At 45.6% G+C, this 10698-nt stretch overlaps 1 protein-coding gene across 1 annotated transcript; it reads left to right on the top strand.

Moving 5' to 3' along the window:
- The first annotated feature begins 359 nt into the window (after nucleotides 1-359).
- VGLL1 (vestigial like family member 1) lies at nucleotides 360-6841 on the top strand. Its single transcript, XM_052673037.1, has 5 exons — nucleotides 360-764; nucleotides 2480-2709; nucleotides 3280-3696; nucleotides 5321-5380; nucleotides 6074-6841. The coding sequence occupies exons 2-5, from the start codon at nucleotides 2499-2501 to the stop codon at nucleotides 6112-6114; spliced, it is 729 nt and encodes a 242-aa protein (XP_052528997.1). The 5' UTR covers nucleotides 360-764; nucleotides 2480-2498; the 3' UTR covers nucleotides 6115-6841.
- The last annotated feature ends 3857 nt before the right edge of the window (nucleotides 6842-10698 follow it).

The following is a 10698-nucleotide window of genomic DNA, read 5'->3' as shown; positions in this document are numbered from 1 at the left end:
TGTTACCTCTTGGATGATTAGTTTGTCAATGCCTTTTTCTAGCAGGAACTAGTATATTTGTCTTTAATACAGCATTTCTGGAGTGACTGCAATTTGGTAATTTTAATAAACTTACTAAAGAAAAAAAAAAACACAAACCCACTTGTTTCTCACGTTATCTGTTATCTATTCTTATCTATTCTCACAGAATAACAATGTTTTCACTTCTGCAGATCCAGGAGGAAAAAAAAAAAAAGAATTGGTCACCCAGTTTATCCAGCATGCTGATGGCTGATCTCTTCCTCCTTGCTGATATTCCCAGTTACACACTTAATGCCATATGTGTAACAGGGAAGTCCTTTCTGACCCTGGCCAAGGCAGCAGGTTGGCTCTTGGCCGTAACTTGTTCATCACTTTATTCTGAACTCCTCCGAAGCCCAGGCACTGTCTTCTTGACTGTGTACACATTGTCATTGGGGAAAAAAAAAAAAACACAGCCTATTTACAATCCTATTTTCCTCATTCCTGAAACCTCCTAACCCGGTTGACTTGTTGGAGTGCATTTCATGCATTCTTAGTAGATAGGCTGAAGGAAACGCCTAGTTCAGTCACTGCTAGAGGCTAGAAAGCGTGCGGGGAGTTCATGAACGCCGCTCGTCTCCTGCAGTCACCGTGGTGTGCATGTAGCTGTCGGGGGGAAGGACTGCACACCACTGGGCACAGCATGACCACCCCACCTGCAGGACACCTCACCTGTGTGCCACAGCTCGTCACAGTGAGTTAAGGTATGAGAATTTAATTATTTCAATGTATCTTTGCTGCCTTTCTCAAGTGCTCCTTTATTTGGAAGACACTTAGTGAAGGATGATGTCTGCTTGCTGGGTTGTTGCTCAACGCTTGGGAAGTTGGAAATCTTTTGGGTTTTATTTTTAAGACTGGTTTAGGTGGCATGAAACAGAGAATAAGGAGTTCCTTATCTAAAGCTACAGCGATGGGAAATCAATAGTACAAGCAAGGACTTGGAAATGTGGAAAACAAAGTTGGCACCTGTGGTGAGCAGTCAACAATTGCATCTCTTAAGCCTGTTTACCTTGTCTACTGAAGGGCAAATAACTTTGGCAATTATTTGCACTGTTAGCCATAATCCACCCCTTCTGAGAGCAACATAGGGTTGGCTGAGTCTGTTTCGTCCCACCTATATTTTGACAGCACTTTGTGGCAGGCAGAAAGGAAGGATTTCTGCTTTTTTTTTTTTTTTTTCAGACTTCCTGCTGTGGAAGACAAGAATGGGAAGTTCAGGTAACTAGCTCAGCTGAGTTATATCCAGCTTTCTTATGACTACTTGTTGGAAAGCACAAGAGGTTTTAACATTCTAGTTAAATCTAGTTGATTTAGTAGGGAATTACTGGTGGTAGTTGGACAGTTGGACTAGATAAACTTGGAGATCTTTTCCAACCTTGGTGATTCTATGATTAAGGGCAATGAGAAATAAATTGATGTTCTTGCTTCAAGAGACTACTATTTTTCTAGCGTTGTAACTGTACTGCGGTCAGAATTCACAAAAGTGTAAGCTGCTACACACCAATAAATGGTGCTAAAGGACCTTACAATTAACATCATAAGCTGGTTAACATGTTAATAAAGTGGTACGAAGACAAAATGGCTGTCTTGCCGTGAGCGAGGAACAGGAGAAATGGTCCTCTGGGCCAGAGCTAATGCTTTTTAAATTGTATGTTGAAGGATGCATCACGGAGCAGTGTAGGAGGAACTGGTTTGGTGCTTGCTGTTGAGATCATCTGATTTTTCTTGGTCCTTTCTCAAGCTGTGTGGCAGCTGATGACTTTGCCAAACTTTCACCACTTGGGTTGGAATTTTCCATGGCAAGCTTTGGCCTCCAGATAAACAGCCAGAAAGTTTTGTAACCTAAATTGTGTATTGCTTTCTAGAACCAGGCTGGGACAAAAGTAGTGTCCTTTTGCTTAAAGTTCTTCCAGTTATTTGTCTGGAATGTGCTAGCTCCTTGCTCTCCTCATATGCCTTGGGAAGGTAGCTATAAACCAGGAGGAAGGTTTTGGTTTGAACTTTGCTCTGTTTGGGAAGATTTGGTCAATGGCAAAGTTCTGAAAGACTGATATCCCAATCAGATGGCTGGGGGTGGGTTTTGGGAGTAGGATCTCCATGCACTTCCAAACTGGTACCCAACCTGTGTGTGTTGTGATCAGATGGGGTACAGGCTGGAGCTGGGAAAAGGATGCAGGAGTAAAAAATAGTGAAAATCTGAAGAGGCCTGAGGAACTCGGGGGTTTCATCATGAATCAATAGCTGATGAGAGAGAATAAGGACTAGAAGATGATTGGAAGGAGCAGAAACCCGGATAAAGAATCTCATCTCATTGGCAACAATTCCTCTGGCACCACTAATTTCAGGAAGACAGGCTCACCGCTGGCTGCGCCATTTAAGACGAAGAGTTCTTCCTGTACCGATCTGTTTCTTTTGGCAGGGGCTGCTGCTTATTGAAAATGGAGGAAACAAGGAAGCTTTCTCCAAAGCCGTGTAAGAGCAAAGAGCCTGTGAAAACAGAATGGGGAGCTCAGAGCGTCGTCTTTACGTATTTCCAAGGAGATATTAACAGTGTGGTGGATGAACATTTCTCTAGAGCTCTGAGCAATGCCAGGAACCCACAAGACCTGAGCACAAAGCACAAGAGCGAGGTTGTCGTCCCGAAGCATGGTGAGCTGGGTGCTGAGCTTTTGCTAAGAAATAGAAGATGAAACATGCTGTGTTTTCTCACATATACTTATGCAGCCTTGTTTACAAATAGTTCGGAACTATGTGCAAACAAAGCAGCAAAGTCATGCTTGCAGAGCCCTGATTTATATCACTGGGACATCCGCAGTAACTCCCTGTTTGCTGGGCTGCTTCCCAAACTCTGCATGGGTCCATTGGCAGGACCAGGTCCTCATTTTCCAGCCAAGAGCCTCCGTCGCAGTCAGGTGCATTGAGTGCATTATGACTTAATTTGTTATTTCTGCAAAGAGCTATTTGTCTAAGCTTGCAAGTGTTAAAACTCTGCTTATGCCTGCAAGGAGTGGAGGGGAAGTACTGGTGGTGGTGATTTACCTGCTGTTAGTATGAACTGATGTTAAGATAAGCGACACTAAAGTGAATATATGTTTATGTGCAAATGAATATGCAGTACTGTAGTGTTCCCTTAAAAATGCACTGGAATTTGCCTCTGGGGTGGGGGAGGAAGATGAAAATAAATGGCACTTCAGATGTTTTCTTTCTCTCTTTGAGCAGATAGCATGTCTCCTCACCAGTGGAATTTCTCCTCGCATTGCTCCAAACCATATCCATCATCCTCCTCTACCAGCATGTCCAACTCTGCTCTGAATTTCCCTGCTGTTGCTATGGCAGGGCAGTACCAGCCAGCAGCTCTGCGTACTCACCCAGCACCACCTGCAGACCTCTGGCCCTTCCCTTCCCTTGGCACTCCCAGTCTCACCAGCCCTGTGTATCATCATGCCGTGCCTGACCTGCACGTGGTGGATGAATCCATCTCCGACAGGAAATACGGTTCCCTTCTTGGTCTTCTACAACAGGAACGGTGCCTGATGTCCATGCAGGAATGTGCTGTGAAGCAACACTCAAGTTCTACTTGTATGACTGGACCTGCTAGATTACAAAATATAAGCCAAAGTTCAGTTCCTGGGGGAGGTAAGGAAATACTATCACTTTATTCTTTGATGGCATCTCATGGAAGGAGACAAAAAGGTAGAGTCTGTCCTGAGTGTGCTAGAATCTGAGCCATCTTCAGCCCAGCTCATAGAAATGGTTTTCAGCAGATACCCAAAGCTGGAATACGCAGGACTGATTAAGAACAACCACCATGCATTGGCCACTTGCACCCTTATTTTTTTTATTTATTTATTTTTAAACATTTTAACTTGCTTTAAGGAATCATTTGAAGTGAATTTCAATAACATCCATGTGCTGTCAAGACCTATTGCCTATAGGTATCAGGATGGTGGCACCAGTGCTCCCACTTAGGATTAAAAAAGGGTCACTCATGTAAGAGCCCTGAGCCTCCAGGCTGACTGTTTAGAGCACAGATGATGCTGTGAACCAAAGGTGTGAAGCTGCAGTCCTTATCAGGAAGGCCAAGGGGTTCTCTCCCTGCTCAGCTGTGGTCAGTACCATAGGAGGTAGGTGGATGGCAGAGGAGATGGGCAGAGGACTGGTGGCCAGCCTCACCTTGCCCCACAGCTAATTGCTGTCCTTACCCTGTGTGTCAGAGACTGTGACTTCTCTCTGCAGCACATTCCCCAGCCCTAATGCAATTCATGTAAGAGTTGTGAAGACAGTGCTCTCTGCCTTTGGGAAGCTGTCAGTGACCAGACTCCTGCCCATTGCCTGGGTATCTTGTGAGGTCCTGATGCATTTCCCTGCTGGGCTTTCCCATGTGGTAGCTTGATGCTGGGTTCCAAGAAAAAGGGTTATGAAATTGCTGAGGGGGTCTGCAGGAGGCACACAGCATGTCCTACCTGGAGTTTACTTATTCCTAAGGTCTAGCTGCCCATGCATGGAAAGGGGAGAGTCTCCATCTGGATTGCATGTTTTCTGTTCGTTGTGCATACCTAGATAGGTTTAGCTGAGGCTGTGTTTGAGGAAGTGAAATGATAGCTGAACTGCTTTAAGGAAGTTGAAATTTAAGGATTCAATTTCAGAACAGAGCAAGGTGCCCTCTTCCCCCCAGGGGGCAATGTAAGCCCAAGGAGGCTTGGCAGCCCAAGCCAGCTGCTCTGAAACATGAATATGTTGCATGTAACTGATGTGAGGAGATGATGCTAACTGTAGTGGACTTCAGTTCAAAAATTCAGGACAGAATTGAGTTAGAATCATAAGGAAAGATAACGAAGCAGCTCAGTGTCCCCCAACCATCTTCAGTGGAAGTATTTTCTTTCACACCTTTCTGAACATCTGAGGAGCCAGCACATGCGTAATGCTGTACGTCTGCTTATTGAGCAACCCAAAAAACCCAAGCAGATTAGGGACTGGCCATGCCTTTGGCAAGCCCCTGTGATGTATGCATCCAGTCTGGCTGTCGGAGTCCCTGTTTCTTGGCTCTGTTCAATACACTCCTCATTGTGCTGTGTCATGTTAAAGAACAGCTGATATTTATATTTATGGAAGTGTATGTTGCTGTGCCAGACAGCACAGAGCTCCCCAGCACCTGTGCTATAGGCTGGGCTGCAAAAGCACAAGGTTTCTTTAGGAACTGCTGCCTACTTGTAGCTCTATGTTGAATCTCTGCTCATCTCCAGTATTCTCCTTTTTTAAGAGAGGAAAGCCAGCTCTTACCAAGGCTCAGAGAACCCCAGTGCAAGCCATGCCACTGCAGGTGAGTAATGAAATTAGCAGGTTTGTAACAAATTAGTGCTTGTCTATAGAGGACAGATGCCTGTCTTAGGCGCAAGGAATTGAATCCTTTTTTTACTTGCTTCTGGACCGCATTTCAAAAGCTTGTTTTTTTTCTCTGGTAATGCACACTGCCATCCTGTAACTAGAAAGAGGGAAAACACTTTGTTAAAGTGAGATGTGATTTTCTAACTCCATCTACTCCCATTTTTGTCTTTGTAGCATGGGCCTACTGCCTCCCAATGCACTCATTTGTCATTGCCCCTGATCTCTTGTGCCCCTCTCACCAACAAACCCACTGTGCTGCTGGCAGCGTTGCTTGTGGCAATGGGAGACGTGGCTTAGTGGGCACAGTGATGATGGGTTGATGGTTGGACTTGATGATCGTAGTGGTCTTTTCCAACCTTGATGATTGTACAAAATGACTCCCAAAGCATTCAGGCTTGTGCGTTTTTCTTGGTCTCCTGAGCTGTGCCCTGGGCTTGGGAGGTGACCCCAGTGCTGCTCCGTGGCTGTGCAATGTTTTGGGGAGAGCTCGGATGGGTCATTCTGGTTATTCTCGTAAGAGCCCTCTTGCATCAGAGAAGACCCAAAGGTGCAATTTTGTTTGTGCAACATCCGAGGGGACTGAATGCAGCGCTTTGGTTGACAGTTCTGTTAATGCTGTGTCTTTCAGGTATTCAGATTCATGACAGAAGACAGGATTTGTACTTTTAGCCACGGGACATTTCTACTTTATTCCAACAAAGTTCTTGCCATGAACTGTTCCTATTTGTGACTGTGAATCAAGAAGAAATGAACTGCAGCTGTTCTCTGCTTTGTCTCTCAGATGGAAGAATACTATTTACTGTGTTAGGAATTAAAAATTGCTCTCTGTGTTCAGTAAATATTTCTAATAGTTGTGGCATCGAAACTGATGGACTGTGTTTGTTGTGAAGAATCGCTGTCTGCTGTATGGCTTTCCACACTTAACCCTCTTTGAAAGGACTTTTAGCACTTTTTAATCACTGTTGATAAGAAGCACAATTATATCACAGAGGGCTGCAATTAGCTGCAGCTGCCTATCTTGATTTGATATCTCTGTAGTGTTTAAAATAGTTGTAGACCATGGGCTTCCATTGCAAAAAAACTTCAAGACAACCATGGGCCAGAAAAGCTCAATATTATCTTTAGTTTTCCTACATACAGCAATTTGTAGCCCATTACAGCACCTGGGCTGATAGAACTCATCTTAGTTCAGCAGCTGTAAAAAAGTAGAGTAAGAAAATCCCACTCTGTATAATACAAGTGTACTCTAGTGTATACAAAAGCTAGCATATACATGAAAATGCATGCAAGAGGAACCATGTTAACTAAGTGAATAAAAGGTAGGCCAGCATCCTACTGATGTCCTAAAATCCCTCCTGGTTTCGATTTTTCTATAAAGTTGCTTTTCTTCTCTTGTAGCTCGAGTACCTCTCTGTTTAGTTCTCACTGTTACTGTGCTGACCATTTCCAGAATGTTAAGGCTACGTGGTTAAATAATCTGACTTCCTCTCTGAGCCACAGCAATGATTTCTGTGCTGCATTCCCTCCATCTCCTCACAGATTTGTGCTGTAATTCCAGTGAAATTATTGCTTTCAAACCTTTGTCTCCCTCTGCCATTTCTCCCAAAAGAAAATGCTTAAATGAATTATCCCTAAGGTCTGGAAAGGCATGAAAGAGTATACTTAAATGCTTTTAAATTTTTCTTGGAACAGCTTAGTCCTGTGCGTGTCACAGCTGGAACTATTTGAATTGACTGAAAGTCAGTGTTCCCAGCGAAGCAAGCAAGTTGAGTTGGAAGCACTGGGGGGATTTATTCAAATTCAAGGATGCGAGGATCTGCCGTGACGTGGGAATGTTTCCATCACTACAAGGTGTGGTGATGCCTTGTCCTCGTTGTGCCACCGTGCAGCAGGTCTGGCAAGCAGGAGAACCACCTGGACAGCCCACGGAGAGCCTATCATATGTATAATTTCTTCCTCTAGATCTGTTTGTGCAGAGCAGAGTGGTTCTTGCTTTTCCGCTTGCATCCATGGTGCTGCCATTGTGCTTGGTGCCAGCAGCTCCATCCCGTTCTGTACGTGTGCTCTTCTGCTCAGGACTTGGCAAACAGCATCATGCATTCAGTAGTGGCCATCTGCTGCTTCCCACGTTTATTTTCAGTTCCCATTCTGAATGCAGCAGTCACTGTGGTGATGGGAGGAGAAAGGACGTCTGAGCTGTGCTCATCTTCTGCCTCTCTGAGCTCTCAGTGCTGCAGTAACCACTCCAAGGGATGGAGGGGATGTTTTCTGGTAACCACCTGAGCTATCTTCTTTCATTACATGCAAATTCACAGCATTCTGCTCCAGCTCAGAGTTATTTTCTCTGAGATGGCTTTCTTTCAATTTTTTTTATTTTTTTATTTTTTCTGGTGGACAGAAGAAAAATGAACTGGGTGGAAAGAAATATTGAATCTCTTGCCCACCCCATTTCCAGTTGGCCTGGAGAGTCCTCCTCTGAGTGCTCATGCACTGTTATGCTCAGAGAGCCCCAACAGAAAACTGGTGCACACTGGTGGTGTCGGTGCCTCTGTGGCTGGGTCCTGTTCCTTGTTTCAGTGTCACGCAGTCAGAAGGCTGGGTCACCCCGTGGCACTGCTGCTGTGCAGGCAGCTGGGCTGTGGTTACATTACCCCAGTCGTGGTTGTGGTTTCTGTGCTGAAGAGATGCACAAGTGATGGGGAGGCAGCAGCAGGGTCACGGTGTGGGGCTGCTGCTGGAGTATTTGGGTGACCACTGTGGAACAGAGCTGGCTGAGATGGGGTGGTCCCCAAAGCATGGCACACAGGGAGGCCTACATCCCCTCCAAACCACCCATGGTGACCAGCATGGTCCATAGCATGGATTAGCAGCAGTGCTCTCCCCGAGTGTTTGGGCTGTCCCCATGTGCTGGTCTGCACCACTCCATGGGTATCCCAGGTCCCACAATGCAGGGGAAGCTGTGCAGACTCAACTAGGCTGGATCTGCCTGCAGAAGAGCCCCAGCTCATGCTCACATCAACACCAAAATTGTGAGAGCATCCTGAGCTGCTCCCGCATCCCCAATGTGGGCTGCCTCAGCATGGGCTGTGCAGCTCTGGGTTTGAGCCTGAATGAGCTGTGTTTTCTCCATCTCCTTGCTCAGCTGGGAGGTGCTGAGTGATGGTCACAGCAAGATCAACAGGGTCGACCTGTATTTCATACATTTCCTACAGACAGACTGCCTTTCTACCTGAGGTAGGGATAACATAACACCTCTCACAGTTAAAACCAAAAGTTTCTATGCTCAGCATTGTTACTAATCACCCACTTTAGCTTATAAGGCCACACGTTTACAAAAAAGAGAGAAGTCTCTTAAAATAAATCCCTCTGCCAGCTGGGAAAACAAATTGAACGGATGGAAGGAGACTGAATGTACCGAACGCCCAACGGGGATCTCGTGTGACTGAGCACAGCCTACAACAATCCCAAGCTGCCTGCCTGTTTCACGCTGCCTGTGCTCTACATGAGGAGCAACCACTGCTCAGCCCAGAGCCTGCACCACGCTGTGTTTCTGCAGAAGGGTTTCCTGTCAATAATTTCAGTTGTTTCTTCCCTTTGTTTACCTGTTACTTGTTATTCCATCCCTTTGTCCTGCCTCTCTGAAGCTGACCTGGTCCCTGCTATTGGAGGTACTGCTGGTGGATGCAATCAAAAGACAGCAGGTACTGCACTCAGATGTCTGCAGAGAAAAGCCAGGGCTAAATAACAACGACAAGCAATTGGAATATTCCTCTGACTGGATTTTTCGATACAGATAGGTAGATTAAGTCGATTTTAAGGAACTGTTCCTGACTTCAGTCAAGCTACTGCATAACTGAGGCATTTGAGTAGTGTTAAACCATCAGTTCCTCTCACTGTGCATTATTTCAGGATGCATACTAGGGAGGATTTCTTCTCCAAAAGAGTGGTCAGGCACTGGCACAGGCTGCCCAGGGAGGTGGTGGGATCACCGTCCCTGGGGGTGTTTTAAGGGAAGGGTGAATGTGGCACTGAGGGGTGTAGTTCAGTTGGACAATACTGGTGGTAGGAGGATGGTTGGACTATAGATGATCTTAGTGGATTTTTCCGACCTTAATGATTCTGTGATTTGTTGATGCTGGCTCAGCTCAGTGCTCTGAATACACTTTTCCCTGCCCTTGTGTTAGCAATAGGTGCTGACCATGCGTGTGCTAAGGGCAGCTGGGCATGACTTGGCTCATGAACCACAAAGGTCTTCACTTGAACCGCAGCATCAGGGAACATGGGGAGCAATTCGTGCTGAGCTGAAAGGCTGGGGCAGGAGGGGCGGAAGTTGTTCCTACTTTGCTCCACACAGTCTCCAAGTGCCACTCATTGATCTCTTTATTTGCTGATGGAGCCTGAAATGATTGCCTAACACATCTCCTGAGTGATCTGTTGCTCAGGCATGGATGCAACTGGCCATGCCCAGTCCATGTGTGAGCAGTTGCAGTGTGCATGAGGGCAGGATGCTTTGCTGGCTCTGTGGGGCACAGAGAGCACCTCCGAGGTGCAGGCATCTGATTTTGGGGCTGCCCTTCCTGCAGGTGGGAATTCAAGGATCTTCCAGCCCCGTTCCAGCTTTCATTCTTACGAAGACAGCTACAAATCTCATTACATCCAGTGGTGCGTTGCCAACTTCAGCTGTGCCAGCACTGCCCTTCCCTCTGACTTTGTTTGCGTCAGTAGAGCAGAATTGTTGCACATCTCTGCCGGCACAACCAAAGGGAAAATTGGTGCATCTCGTCAGTCTGGCTCAACTCGAGAGTTTCAGGGATTGTGTTTTGGATCTTTTATAGCAATCTTGAAAAGAGGGAGAGAAATCTGTAATTAAATCAATGCATATGTAAACGAGCATCTGCCACAGAACCGGTTTAACTTCTTTGTGTCAAACATGTGTTTCTGTTGATGCATTATTTGTGACATATTCTTTGTATATAAGCGTGTTATTAAATTGGAATTTGGCATGATTTAAGCAATTAAATGAGTCAAACTGTACAGTTTGCCTTGTCTATGCATTTGAACTATTTTTTTAAGCTGTTACATTGGCTCTTGATGTGCATTACTGACATTGCTCTCACTTCACAGCTACTTTCATGATTATTTAGCAGTAGGTTTGGGTAAATCGTGCAACTGATAAGCTGTCAGCACTCAGGTTTTCATTGGGGTTGTGAATCTAAGAGCCCTTCTCTCAGGGCTGTGATTGAATTTGGTCCA

Source organism: Tympanuchus pallidicinctus, unplaced genomic scaffold (assembly GCF_026119805.1).
Source record: "Tympanuchus pallidicinctus isolate F22 unplaced genomic scaffold, pur_lepc_1.0 scaffold13, whole genome shotgun sequence".
Taxonomy (NCBI): domain Eukaryota; kingdom Metazoa; phylum Chordata; class Aves; order Galliformes; family Phasianidae; genus Tympanuchus; species Tympanuchus pallidicinctus.
Note: the sequence above shows the minus strand (reverse complement) of the source record. Positions and strands in the feature narration are given on the sequence as shown.